The sequence below is a fragment of the Oncorhynchus clarkii genome, chromosome 4 (assembly GCF_045791955.1).
Source record: "Oncorhynchus clarkii lewisi isolate Uvic-CL-2024 chromosome 4, UVic_Ocla_1.0, whole genome shotgun sequence".
Taxonomy (NCBI): Eukaryota; Metazoa; Chordata; class Actinopteri; order Salmoniformes; family Salmonidae; genus Oncorhynchus; species Oncorhynchus clarkii.
The window spans coordinates 54,554,514-54,568,947 of record NC_092150.1 but is presented as its reverse complement, the minus strand read 5'-3'; the positions used below and the strand labels follow the sequence as shown (position 1 = coordinate 54,568,947).

Sequence of the window (14,434 nt, the reverse complement as noted above, 5' to 3'; positions counted from 1 at the left end):
GACACCTCACAAGTACTCAACTGGCAGCTTCATTATATAGTCCCGGCAAAACACCAGTCTTAACGTCAACAGTGAAGAGGCGACTCCGGGATGCTCTTGTGCTGGCCCTGAAGGACAAAACATGGTAAGCTGAACACACCAACTGAAAAAAAAAAATTGGCGCACACTAAGCTGCCAATTACAATTATAAATGTTCCCTTAAGCCCGCCTCCAACTGGCTTACAGACAGACGATCTTTAAAATTAAAATTTGCAAGGAGAAGGAGTCTTTACCATCAATGAAGCGTTCACATGTACGAGGGCATTTTATTTGATTAGATATTAATACTATTCCCTTTAAATATGTTTTCCACCTGGCAGAACTGCCAGCAGGAGTTTTCTTCCAGCTAGCACCAAAATGGTAATTGAAGCTAGCTTTTTCTTTAGTTCTTTCTACTTGCTATCTTGCCACCTATGTGCAATGTGACTGAACGAGGTAAGATATTGTTTTGTAAATTATACGAAATTATAGTTTTGAGTTTATAAATCACCTTTTTTATTTTGCATAAGCGTTACCCACCTTTTGCGGAAAAATGCAATGAAAGTTTAGGGAGCGTTACTCACCATGATCGGCTATCAGTGTTCATATTCACATGTTTTCACCACTATATCACTGTAGCTAAGCTAACACAGTATATGTCACACCCTAATCTGTTTCACATGTCTTTGTGCTTGTCCCTGTGTATTTATACCTGCGTTTTCTGTTTGTCTGTTGCCAATTTGTCTTGTCCCGTCAAGTCCTACCAGCGTTTTCATGTGTTTCCTGTGCTCTAGTTGATGTTTTTCTTAGTTTTCCCAGTTCTGACCTTTCTGCCTGTCCTGACCCTGATCCTGCCTGCCGTCCTGTACCTGCCTGACTCTTGATTGGATTGTGACTAGGGATTTGCCTGCCTTGACTTACCTTTTGCCTGCCCCTTGTACTATAGTAAACACTGAGACTCGTACTATCCGCCTCCTCTGTCTGCATCTGGGTCTTAGCCTGAGCCTTGATAGTATAGGTAGTCATTATAGGTCAGTTTGGGATTCAGCATTCACCTGACAAAATTTGAACAAACAGGATGCGTTTCATCAGGCTGAGTCCCTTTACCTAGACCTGTACAATGCCTGTGTTTCATTGTCAAAACAGACCCACAACTGAGTTTAATGCCAATATAATATGTTTATTTCCAGTCAAGTAAAACAATTAAGACATTTATTTTTTTAAATCAAGATTCACATAATTTTTTAAGGCAGTATGTTTAAACTGTGGGCTATAATAATGAGTGATATGTACACAAAGTAATGTTTCTGTAATGATAAAAGCAATCATTGCTCGGATACTCAATTTACACAAGTGAGGGGACAGGGGTGAGAATACACACCCCTTTAGCCACCAAGGGTGGATAAAAGGCAAAGAACAGAAGAGCAGAGCACCGTGGCATTTGAGGTATGTGAACGTCAATCACATTCTGTAATTTCCTCATTCACCCACTGGAGGGCATTGTATGCTTAACTTTAGTTCCCACCTCTGTTTTAGCGTCACTTTAGGGATCAGTCTTGTTCTTGAAAGCTTTATAAGATCTCTAGAACTGACTCCTAATACTGGAAGTCAACCAGTCTAATGCTAAATTACAAATCGACCCTAGCCAATACACCCTAGATACTCCTGTAGATTTAAGAGAATTGGATAGGCGGAAGCACTATGGTAAACTTGTTTATTTTACCTTCAGATTAGCTAGGTGGAAATGTTGCCAAATATCCTTCAATAAAACTATACTATAAGTGGCTAAGGATTAGGGGCAAGGTGTAGATTTGAAATTCATCTTCCTCTCTTAGGCTATTAGGGGAAAGGGGATAACTAGTCAGTTGCACAACTGAATGCATTCAACCAGAATGTGTCTTCCGCATTTAACCCAACCCCTCAGAGGGTAAAAGTAAGTCTTAAACCTTTGATGGAATCAAAAAGGTTCACCAGTAAAATAATTATTTGAGATAAACACCTTGAGCGACTGAGGCCTGAAACTCAGATCTTAAAGCAATGGTTTTGGTTCAAATAAGGCTGTTATTTTCAAATACAATCACTTTTTGGGCTTAGTTGTGGTAAATTTGCTGTGTACAAATTATTAGAATTATGTTCCGGCCCCAAGACCTTCCACTCCCAACAAAAATCGTCCCGCGTTGAATCTAGTTGTCTACCCCTGCTCTAGTGCGTGTCAGTCAAGTGTCTGGTTGGCAACATGAGAGAGTGTAAAACATTCTCACATTTTCAATGCAGCCTATTAAACAAGTAAATAATCAGATGGTGGCTCAGCCCCCAACAGAAACTTAATCTAAACACAGCCACTTTAGAGAGATCGTATTCTTTACATTCACTGAGACGGAGGCTCTGTTCAAATGTCAAAACCAGCATACCACTTAGTATGAAGCAATTTATTGGCATGTATGCGTTTAGAAGTAGAGGCGTCATAAGCATCCAAATTAAAACATTAGCAGTGACACCTCATCAGTTTTGGAGGCAGCGTTACATTTGCTCACAAAAAGCAGTGTAGTAGCTAACAAACTGAAAATGAATGGTTTCACCCTACAGTTAGCCAAGTTGGCAAGCTAGCTAAAGTTATTCACAGTTAGTTAGCAACCACTCCTATACTCTTTTACTAGCTAATGCAATGCTTTTGTGTCACAAAAATCCCTCCAAAAATGAATGTCTCCATTTGTGTTTACATTTGACTATTGTGACACGCATCCATGCAAATCCACGTTCTATGCATATTCAGCATGTATTCAAAGTAGTGTGTTAGCATGTGTATTGGAACAGAGCCAATGAGAGGTGTTCTCAGTAGAGTCTTCAAATAATTCCCTACCTGACAGTTAAATACTGACCAGGATTGAAAGAGTAGACAATAAGCAATAAGTACTTACAATGATTCGAAGAACATATACAGTTGAAGTTGGAAGTTTACATACACTTAGGTTGGAGTCATTAAAACTTGTTTTTCAACCATTCCACAAATTTCTTGTTAACAAACTATAATTTTGGCAAGTCGGTTAGGACATCTGTTTTGTGCATGACACAAGTAATTTTTCCAACAATAGTTTAAAGACAGATTATTTCACTTATAATTCACTGTATCACAAGTCCAGTGGGTCAGAAGTTTACATACACTAAGTTAACGTGCCATTAAACAGCTTGGAAAATTCCAGAAAATGATGTCATAGCTTTAGAAGCTTCTTATAGGCTAATTGACATCATTTGAGTCAATTGGAGGTGTACCTGTGGATGAATTTCAAGGCCTACCTTCAAACTCAATGCCTCTTTGCTTGACATCATGGGAAAATCAAAAGATATCATCCAAGACCTCAGAAAAAAAATGTAGACCTCCACAAGTCTGGTTCATCCTTGGGAGCATTTTCCAAATGCCTGAAGGTACCATGTTCATCTGTACAAACAATAGTACCCAAGTGTAAACACCACGGGACCACGCAGCCGTAATACCGCTCAGGAAGGAGACGCGTTCTGTCTCCTAGAGATGAATGTACTTTGGTGCGAAAAGTAATCCCAGAACAAGCAAAGGACCTTGTGAAGATTCTGGAGGAAACATGTACAAAAGTATCTATAAAACGAGTCCTATATTGACATAACCTGAAAGACTGCTCAGCAAGGAAGAAGCCACTGCTCCAAAACCGCCATAAAAAAGCCAGACTACGGTTTGCAACTGCACATCGGGACAAAGATCGTTTTTTTTGGAGAAATGTCCTCTGGTCTGATGAAGCAAAAATAGAACTGTTTGGCCATAATGACCATCATTATGTTAGGAGGAAAAAAGGGGGAGGCTTGCAAGCTGAAGAACACCATCCCAACTGTGAAGCACCGGGGTGGCAGCATCATGTTGCGGGGGTGCTTTGCTGGAGGAGGGACTGGTGCACTTCACAAAATAGATGGCATAATGTGAGAGGAACATTATGTGGATATATTGAAGCAACATCTCAAGACATCAGTCTTGAGTTAAAGCTTGGTAGCAAATGTGTCTTCCAAATGGACAATGACCCCAAGCATACTTCCAAAGTTGTGGCAAAATGGCTTAAGGACAACAAAGTCAAGGTATTGGAGTGGCTATCACAAAGCTCTGACCTCAAGCCTTTATAAAATTTGTGGGCAGAACTGAAAAAGTGTGTGCGAGCAAGGAAGCCTACAAACCTGACTCAGTTACACCAGCTGTCAGGAGGAATGGGCCAAAATTAATTGAACTTATTGTGGGAAGCTTGTGGAAGGCTACCTGAAACGTTTGACCCAAGTTAAACAATTTAAAGGCAATGCTACCAAATGCTAATTGAGTGTATGTAAACTTCTGACCCACTGAGAATGTGATGAAAGAAATAAAAGCTGAAATAAATCATTCTCTCTACTATTATTCTGACATTTCAGATTCTTAAAATAAAGTGGTGATCCTAACTGACCTAAGACAGGAAATTGTTACTAGGTTTAATTGTCAAGAATTGTGAAAAACAGAGATAAAATGTATTTGGCAAAGGTGTATGTAAACTTCCGACTTCCACTGTAAAGCTAATAATGAATAATAATAATATCATCAGTAACGGTGGTACTTTTTGTTCATATGCCGATGTAAACTAGTCGCACATGTACTGCAAACTGCAAAGAAGACTATGAGGTGAGCTTGTACTGGAATACTGCATTCGCCCCAATCCCCCCCCCCCCCCCCCCCAAAAAACAAATCCTGTATTATTAACCTCAAGAGTTTCAGTCAAAAAATAATAGTAATATTCATAAACCCTTTTTTTAAGGATCTCAACATATGCAAGGTCACTATTAGTACTTAAATCTACCCATTTCTTAAGAATTATTAATGCCACTCATAATACGTATTGTAGTTCACAAAAACAAGAACCAATTGTCTCGAGACAACGCAACTTGTCATTTTCGGAGGTTGTCAAAATGGCCGATATTTAGGTCACTTACTGAGTAGGCCAAAGAGAGAAAAAATGTTATGTGGGAATACGATGGGAATACACAGACAAAACATAGATAGGCACTATCTTCTTGTGCATTTACAGTACAATCCAATTTGTGTCCACCTCATGCCTGTCAAGTGGTTACAATGAGAAATGAGGTTAGGAGAAAAAATATGTACAAACACTTAAACTAACTGGTTGCTGTCTGCAAGCTAAGTGTGTAGGCCTACATATGCTGGAAAAGCACGCACGCACACACACACACACACACACACACACACACACACACACACACACACACACACACACACACACACACACACACACACACACACACACACACACACACACACACACACACACACACACACACACACTTAGCTGGCAGACAAAGTTCACCCTGGATGTGGAGATGAACACTACAATTTCAAAACTGAAGAAAAACAACAACAAAAAACAGGCTTTGATTGGAAAAGAGGAGTTGGAGTCACAACTGATCTGCCATTTCAGCGATGTGATTGATTGAAACTGCATTGCGACTACTGTGCCAACACCGGACGCTTGTAACGAACAACAGAGGTGGTAGAGGACAGTGGGGGGGGGGGGCTGGGGAAGGGAAAAAACTGAGGAAATGAGGTAGGCTTTTGCTGTAAACAAAAAAAGTCCTACAGTTAATCATATAAGATCAATCAAAACAAAACATAAGAAGAAGAAAATGCACAACTATGTGTAACTCGAGAGGTAGTTAGTTACTAATATCAGGACATGAAGAGGTACAGAACCGTTTGAACAGTAAAGTTTGAGTTCATCGATCAGTCGGTGGATGATTCCCAAAATAATAAAATATGCATTTTTTGGTTAATTCCCTGAGAACAGTTTATCATCCTGAGAGGAATTGTGGATAAAAAAAATATATACATAGTACAAAAATGGGCTGTGCTCATTGTGAGGTTTGGTCATTCTCTTTTTTTCCCTCTCTGTTGTTGTCCGCTTATTGGATTCAATTCGATGCACATCACACATTCAAAAAGCTATACATAAACAACCTCAGTGTTGAACTTTCAGAAACAATCCCTTGAAATTCCAAAGGAGCAGGAACAGCAAAGCAAGTCCTACTTTTACAATGCCTTCAAATAAAGCCAAACTCTTTTATAGAAATGTATACCAAAAACTGTTGCTTGTCTACGTAATTTGTTTTAGAGCTTTAGAAAACACAAGCTAGTTTGATATCATCATACAAAGCCATTTGATTTGTCAGCACATTAAGAAGATACGACTCCAAAGTAACCCTCATTGACTTTTGTGAGGAGAGACACTTCAGAGTTCTTTTCACATTCAATATGGTCAGAGAAGAGTTGTCATGTTTCATTAGTATAAGCGCTACTAGAAACTCGCAGAGGATTCAAGTCATACGAAAAGCAGCACTTACATTTTTTTTTCTCCCTACCTCTTTTTCAGCTCTTAATAAATCTCTGGACTATTTGAATAACGAGCAGCAGTGTTTAGGGATCCCGTTTTGAGTGGGAAACAGGTGGTACCACAGGCATAGATGAGAGAGGGACAGGGGTGTGTATATAGGGATAGAAAGCTTTGACATCAGACAGATGTAGAGGCTATGTGATTTGACTAATACTAGGCCTAGGGCTAGGGGTCCGAGTTTTTCCTATATAGGTAAGGCATTTCGTCGGAAAAGAGGAACGGAGACAGATAGAACGATAGAGAGAGGTAGAGTGATGTGAGAGTGATCAGATATTTTGATCATGCCGAGGGAGGATAAGAGTGAGATGGAGTGATAGAAATAAAGAGAGACATAAATGTAGAATATTACTTCATATTATAAACGGGGAGGGCATTGACTGAACGGGTAAAATGAGTGATGTCACACAGGTCAAAGGGAGAGAGAGGTGTGATGGTGCTTGACAATAAAGAATCCTACGCACAATACATAGTTTCTTAAACTATGCCAGAAATAATGTATTCTATACTTAAATGTAATAATTGTTTTAGAATATGCTATTCTTTCATACATATATTAATGACTTATATTGTGACTTCATAAACTGTGACACTATCTAAAACTAATTAGTCAACAACCCAAATGTAGATAGTAGAAGTCCTATTAAATAATGGAATTTTTTCAATGTTTTGGAACTTAAACCTAGAGGTGGATAAAATAGTTTCAAATCCAAGAAGTGTTGTGAGACCGAGTCAAGACCGAGACCGGGAGGGGGGGGCGAGTTCGAGTCAAGACCGAGACCAGAACAAGGCGAGTCCAATTCAAGACCATGATTGAAATTGTGTCAGATCGCCGCCATAAAAAAAGAGCTAAAAATGTACAGTATTTCTGTAAATTGTAATACATTAGCAAACATTTCTAAAAACCTGTTTTTCGCTTTGTCATTATGGGGTATTGTGTGTAGATTGATGAGGAAAAACATTTATTGAATCCATTTTAGAATAAGGCTGTGACGTAACAAAATGAGGAGCAATTCAAGGGGTTTGAATACTTTCAGAATGCACTGTAGTAAAGGACAGTATTGTTACGAGTAAGTATGAAAGGTGTTATAAAAGGAGTGTGGATATTTGGCATGGTGAAGCATTGACTGAACGGGGGCTGATAATTCAGATTGTCCGAGACTGAGCCGAAACAGTCAAGACAGAGTAAAAATGTATCCGAGACAAGCCCGAGACACTCAATATGTGGTCTAGGTACCGGACTCGAGTAGCCTAACAACTCACACTAAATTCTTTAGAAGAAGAATTTAGTGTGAGTTGTTAGGCTACTCGAGTCCGGTCTCCAGACCACATATTGAGTGTCTCGGTCTGCCATCATTTAACATTTTATGGTGACGAGGGACACGAGGGGCTTTGTACAAAACAAAGTCAACATCGATTGGATCGTCTCTAACCAATCAGAGTATCAATGCCAATGACACATTTTCAAACCGTCGCTTTACCCATGTTTGTTCTAGCTCTGGCCCAACCCATCGGTTCCTGGACCAATCAGATGGCCTCAAATGTGTTGGCATTCGGTGAAGGGTCTGGGAGGTACTCAGATCCAGACTCACTGCGGAGAAGAAACTAACGTCTGTGAGCGTGGCTTAGCGTTTGGCAAGAGCAAGGAATCTGGGTAGCCAGGCAAGGTCTCGAGTGATAAAACACTTTTTCTAAGTATGTCTTTCTAGGATTACATGAAACATTAATATCAAGTCGACTAGAGGTTGGCCCCAATCTCAAAGCCTGGATCAAACTTTGTTATGTTTTAGGAAAGGAACAATGTCTCTCACACGTTCCTAACAACCCCACTCACACACAAGCAAGTGCACACATGCCTGGATCAATACTATTCCCCCACTAGCACTCTGCAGTCAATTGTTAGTACCACTGAACTAGAAAAGCTCAACTTCTGTGGTTCAGGAGTGACAGTTAGGCTTCTTTTCGCAGCAGAATACTGGTTGCAATGATGTCTTGTGCCAAAATCTACCCGCTGGGGAAGTACACAGCAAAGGTGACTTCACTGCACCAGGCTATGCCACACACACACACGCTTGTGCCCACATACACACTCACACACGCGCTTGTGCCCACACACACACACACACACACACACACACACACACACACACACACACACTTCAAACTAGGTTTAACAACAATCACCCAGTGGGCAAAGCTGGTTGAAATGACGTCATTACAACCATATAATAACAACCATATAACAACCAGTTCCTGGTTCTTATGAAACCATTGCAACCATTGCTCCCCCCCCCCCCCCCCCCCCAGAACTGGCAGTTGGTCCAGTTCTGTTTCTGTAAAGCAGAGCGTTGCACATGACCACAAGGTTTATTGAATGGGTCCTCCCATCCTCTTTCTAACCTTTCACCCTGGTATCCATGGTGCTCTCGCCAACACTGATCAATAGGTCACACTGAGGCATCATTTGGATTCAGATATTTTTGCGGTTCTATTGTTTTTATAGAGGACCAATCAGTGTTTTGCAATCCTGGTCCCGGGGAGCCAAAGGGGTACACATTTTAGTTTTTGATGTATCACTAACACACCGGATTGTAAATAATCAAAGGCTTGGCGATAAGTTAAATCAAGTGTGTTACTGCTAGGGCAAAACTAAAATATGCTCAATTAGGAAACACTGGCCTACATCAAGGCCTTTTTTTAAAGTCTTAAATGCTAAAAAAGAGGCATCATGATGTTTAGAATAATAATATAATATGAAACACGTGAACTAAAATCTAAAAGGAAACCGAATTCTATTCAGAAACTACCACACAAAGTGTTACGGATGACACCAGTCATCTAACTCAGGTTCACAATCACCCTAACCCTAACCCCTAACCCTTAACCCTAACCCTTGTTTCTCTTTTAGACCATTTTGTCTCTTGAGCTGCACTGATTGAGAAGTCACACACAGTCATTCACATGAGTCCATATCCCCAGCGATGGTTGCCATAGCTGCAACCAGATGACAACCAGTCAGCCAGTCACACACATTCACACAAATCCGTATCCCGGTGATCGTTGCCATAACTTCGCTGGTCCCGCCCAAAAATATACCTCCCATTTTTTTCACGAGTGTGAGGTAGATTAGGGATGGGATTTTGGGGGTTCCTTAGATTAGGGGAGTCAGGGTCATGGTACACCTCTCCCCTTCTCCCCGCCTATTTCCTCCACCTCTGGGGGCCACCACAGTGTGACTGGGGTGGCGCTTCCGGGGAGGACGAGGGGCCATCGAGGGGGGATGAACCCAAGCGCTCCTCCTCGTCAGGGGGGTACAGGTCGGTCGAGGTAGAGGGGTGCAGGGGGTCCTGAGAGCCAGTGGGGGGCGCCAGCGCCTTGTGGGGACACTGGGCCACCATGTGCATGATGCTCTGGCAGTAGTGGCATTTCTTTGGCTGGGGGGGCAGGCCACACTCCTTGGCGTGGTGGTCCAGACCTCCACAGTTATAACAGCTGGACATAGGACAGTGGGAGTGGAATGGAGAGAAAGAAGAGGAGGGAGAGAAGAAGAAACAGGTAAAGGACAGAAAACGGCACCAACTTGCTACTTATATCGAAACAATATTCAATAACTCAAATAAGGATGAATCAACAATTCGATAATGCTTTAATAAAGTAAACAGGTATAAAGCACTACAATGGCGTTATAATGCATTGCAATTATTGTCTTAAGCATCTTCTTAAGCCCCCTTGTGTGTATTTATCCTAACAGAAATCCCGACCAACCATCATCCATTTTGAGTCAGTTGAAAATGTATCATAGAAAGGTGACATAAGGCCTAATTAGACATTATAAAGGCTCATACAAGCTTATAACATTCACTAATGCATAATACCAGTCGGTTTAATGTAAACTGTTACATATAAAGGCCTAATTAGACATTATAAAGACTCATACAAGCTTATAACATTCACTAATGCATAATACCAGTCGGTTTAATGTAAACTGTTACATATAAAGGCCTAATTAGACATTATAAAGGCTCATACAAGCTTATAACATTCACTAATGCATTATACCAGTCAGTTTAATGTAAACTGTTACATATAAAGGCCTAATTAGACATTATAAAGGCTCATACAAGCTTATAACATTCACTAATGCATAATACCAGTCGGTTTAATGTAAACTGTTACATATAAGGCCTAATTAGACATTATAAAGGCTCATACAAGCTTATAACATTCACTAATGCATTATACCAGTCAGTTTAATGTAAACTGTTACATATAAAGGCCTAATTAGACATTATAAAGGCTCATACAAGCTTATAACATTCACTAATGCATAATACCAGTCGGTTTAATGTAAACTGTTACATATAAAGGCCTAATTAGACATTATAAAGGCTCATACAAGCTTATAACATTCACTAATGCATTATACCAGTCAGTTTAATGTAAACTGTCTAAGGCCATAAATCCTTTTGAAATGTGAGAAACAATTCCATCACAGTAGAGTTTCATCTATACAGTATTTACACAAATCATTGGTGAAATCAATCGGGGGGGGGGTCCCACTTTAGCGTTCTCCTTGCAACAAACAAATATAGGTTTTATTAAGTCTTCATAAGCACAACATAGATGTTTTAGAATCATTTGTAAATGAAGTGGTATAGCACTTAAAGTACAAGCAAAACACACCACCCTCAATACATTCCTCATATAGGGAGTTCTCAATTTTGCATGGAACACAGTGCATTGAATTGAAAAATGTAAGGGCTTGGATGGCTTGGATGGCTCTATAGCATTGATTCTCAGACAGACACAATGGACGGTGAGCACTATAAGACAGGCATGTTGCATTTCTCTTGGTGCATCTCGAAGACCCATGTTATAAGACAAACAGACCGCTCAATAACAAATCAAGGAGCAGATGTAGAAGAAAGCTGCACTTAATGAGGATGTTGAGATGAACTGTTCATCCTCGATGAAAACACATTCCATCTCTCTCTCTCTCTCCTGCCCATACACACACACACTCCATCTCTCTCTCTCTCAAAATCACTTTCACACACACACACACACACACACACACACACACACACACACACACACACACACACACACACACACACACACACACACACACACACACACACACACACACACACACACACACACACACACACACACACACACACACACACACACACTCCTTGACACGCAATCACAATGAAAACATTGTGCCGATCAATGGTCAAGTACATTTCAATTCCAATTGAGCTGCCGAAGAAAAACTGAATTGAAAAAGGCAATGCTATAACTGAAAACGCCATTGCATATATTAGTTAAGAACAAATTCTTATTTACAATGACTGCCTACTGGGGAACAGTGGGTTAACTGCCTTGTTCAGGGGCAGAATAACTGATTTTTACCCTGTCAGCTCAGGGATTCAATCCAGCAACCTTTCAGTTACTGGCCCAACGCTCTAACCACTAGGCTACCTGCTGCATATCTCAAACGCAACATCCAATTCAATTACCAAACAGGCTTGAACAGGAGTTGACCTCAGTTCAGAAGGTTTCGTACCCTCAATATTTTGATGGGCTTCATGTGCTCTTACCGAGCTAAGAAATGGTGCAAACACACTTCACTGGGACCTTGTGGGTTACTAAGGAGCCTGTGGTGGTTACCACGGTAATACTTGGAGGCTGGTTGTAGAATGCTGTTAGCATCATGACTGCATTCCACCAAATGGCTCCCTATTCCTGATTCAGTGCACTACTTTTGACCAGAGCCCATAGGTATCTGGTCAAAAGTAGTGCGCTAGGGAATAGGAAACCATTTGGGATGCTACCCAACATAGCCTAGACTGCCTCATTTGTTCTTGCCTCCTCAGAATAGCGTAGACACATCATCCGCAATGTTTTAATATTCCTCCCGGGGATTGCTGCTACAATAAAGCATTTGTTGGGTGTCATATGGCGTATGCTCTTTTTATTCTGTTCCAAATTCCGGGTTACAAAGCAAATGTTTAATTTAACTCTGAAAGTTAAACACCGATTAACACTTTAAATGAACACATATATACACAAGTGTTGAGAATAGACTTGGTTTATAGTTCAATGAATATGCTTCAGTGTTGTAGTACTCGAGTCCAGGACTGGGACTTGACTTGGACTCGAGTCAAAGATTTTCATGACTCGTCAATCAACCTCGACCAGTGCGGACTTGGACTCCACCGGTAGTGACTTTATTGTCCAAAAAATCTCTCTTTGTTGCATAATTTAACATACAATGTGCAACAGAATAACAGAATTTAGATTTTTTTTTTTATTGTTGGATGGCAGGTTTTTAGCACTAACAAGGGACTTGTGAATCAACTCACTGTCATAGTCCATTCAACATTTTCTTGAAATTTACAAGGGAAAATGGTACTGGAGAAATTATTATTTTTACAATGAATCATTGAAAGATTTTAGAAGCAACAGAAATGCATTTATTAGCGTCTCCATAATTGTTTGCCACATTTCTTCTTTTATACAGTCACCTTAAAAGCAGGAATCTGCTACCCCCTGTCGCCCCACTGCTTGTGTATATACTCGGTCATTAGTATTACTGACCGCCCCAGCAACGTAGTTATTGTTTTGGCTTCACCATGGTCCTGGGGCGGACAGTAATAAAACTATATAGAAAAACAGTTGGTTTTTTTGCTGTCCCCACTACAAAAAAAGATAATATCATTAATTACATGAAATTTGGTCCATGAAACTGTAGGATTCCATTCATTTCTATGGGTGGCTGCTCTTTCTGCGGTGACTTAGTCTCCCATTGGCTAATACATAGTGTGACGACCCTCCCACTCTGCCTGTCGAATTCTTTCTCTTTGCTCTTGTTTTCCTTAATAGGATGTCGGTGGGCGGAGCCAGGAGGGTTGTCAGCGACATGCGACACACCTGGACCCATGTGTGTCCAGGGATAAATAAACCTCTTCCCCATTCATTGAGACTCTCTTCAAAAATGGTTGTGGCATTTTTGTGGCTGTTTTGTTTGTTTGCTTTGGCACCTTTCAACACCCCTCATTATCACATCTATGCACGCAACCACTCACTTACACTACTGATTACTGACTACACACACCATTGTTAATTGTATTTATGTAACTTCAGTTAATATATTTTTGTTATTCCTAATCTCCACGTTGTCTCCCTTTTTGTAATGGACTTTGAGCCGGTTCGTGACAATAGCATCAACAATCTAGTGTTTATATACTGTACATCATTGGCTGGGCTGAAACAGGACCATTAAAACCAATGTGACGAACTCTATTGATAAGAGGTCACTTAGACCTATTCTTAACTCTGGTTTACGGTCTTGATTAAGATGGATTGAGTGGTAAAATGTTCCTTTGTTTCAGTGAACATTCAGTCAGTTAAGGAAAAACAGCTAAAAGTACTTCTCAGCATTTCCCAAACCCCTAATATTATACTTTGTTAGGTCTCTTGCCCCAGAATGTACACAATATATACAAAAGTATGTGGACACCCCTTCAAATGAGTTGATTCGGCTATTTCAGCCACATCTGTTGCTGACAGGTGTATAAAATCGAGCACACAGCCATGAAATCTCCATAGACAAACATTGGCAGTACAATGGCCTTACTGAAGAGCTCAGTGACTTTCAGCGTGGCACCATCATAGGATGCCACCTTTCCAACAAGTCAGTTTGTCAAATTTCTGCCCTGCTAGAGCTGCACTAGTCAACCGTAAGTGCTGTTATTGTGAAATGGAAACATCTAGGAGTTACAACGGCTCAGCAGCGAAGTGGTGGACCATCCAAGCCCACAGATCGGGGCCGCTGAGTGCTGAAGCGTCTAGTATGTTTGGTCTTTGGGGCTGGGGTTCTCAAACGTTTTGGGGCTGGGGACCCCTTTTGTGACAGCAAATTTATCAGGGACCCCCTCATAAACACAACTCGAGATAAAAGAAAG

General features: G+C 40.6%; 1 protein-coding gene across 1 annotated transcript in view; it reads right to left on the bottom strand.

Annotated features, from left to right (window-relative positions):
• Positions 1 to 9,661: 9,661 nt before the first annotated feature.
• The window catches only part of LOC139408002 (protein lin-28 homolog A-like), a 37,597-nt gene continuing 32,824 nt past the window's right edge, over positions 9,662 to 14,434 (bottom strand). Inside the window, exon 4 of the mRNA XM_071151846.1 lies at positions 9,662 to 9,953. Coding sequence (XP_071007947.1) covers positions 9,662 to 9,953 — 292 coding nt within the window. The remainder of the gene's footprint in view (positions 9,954 to 14,434) is intronic.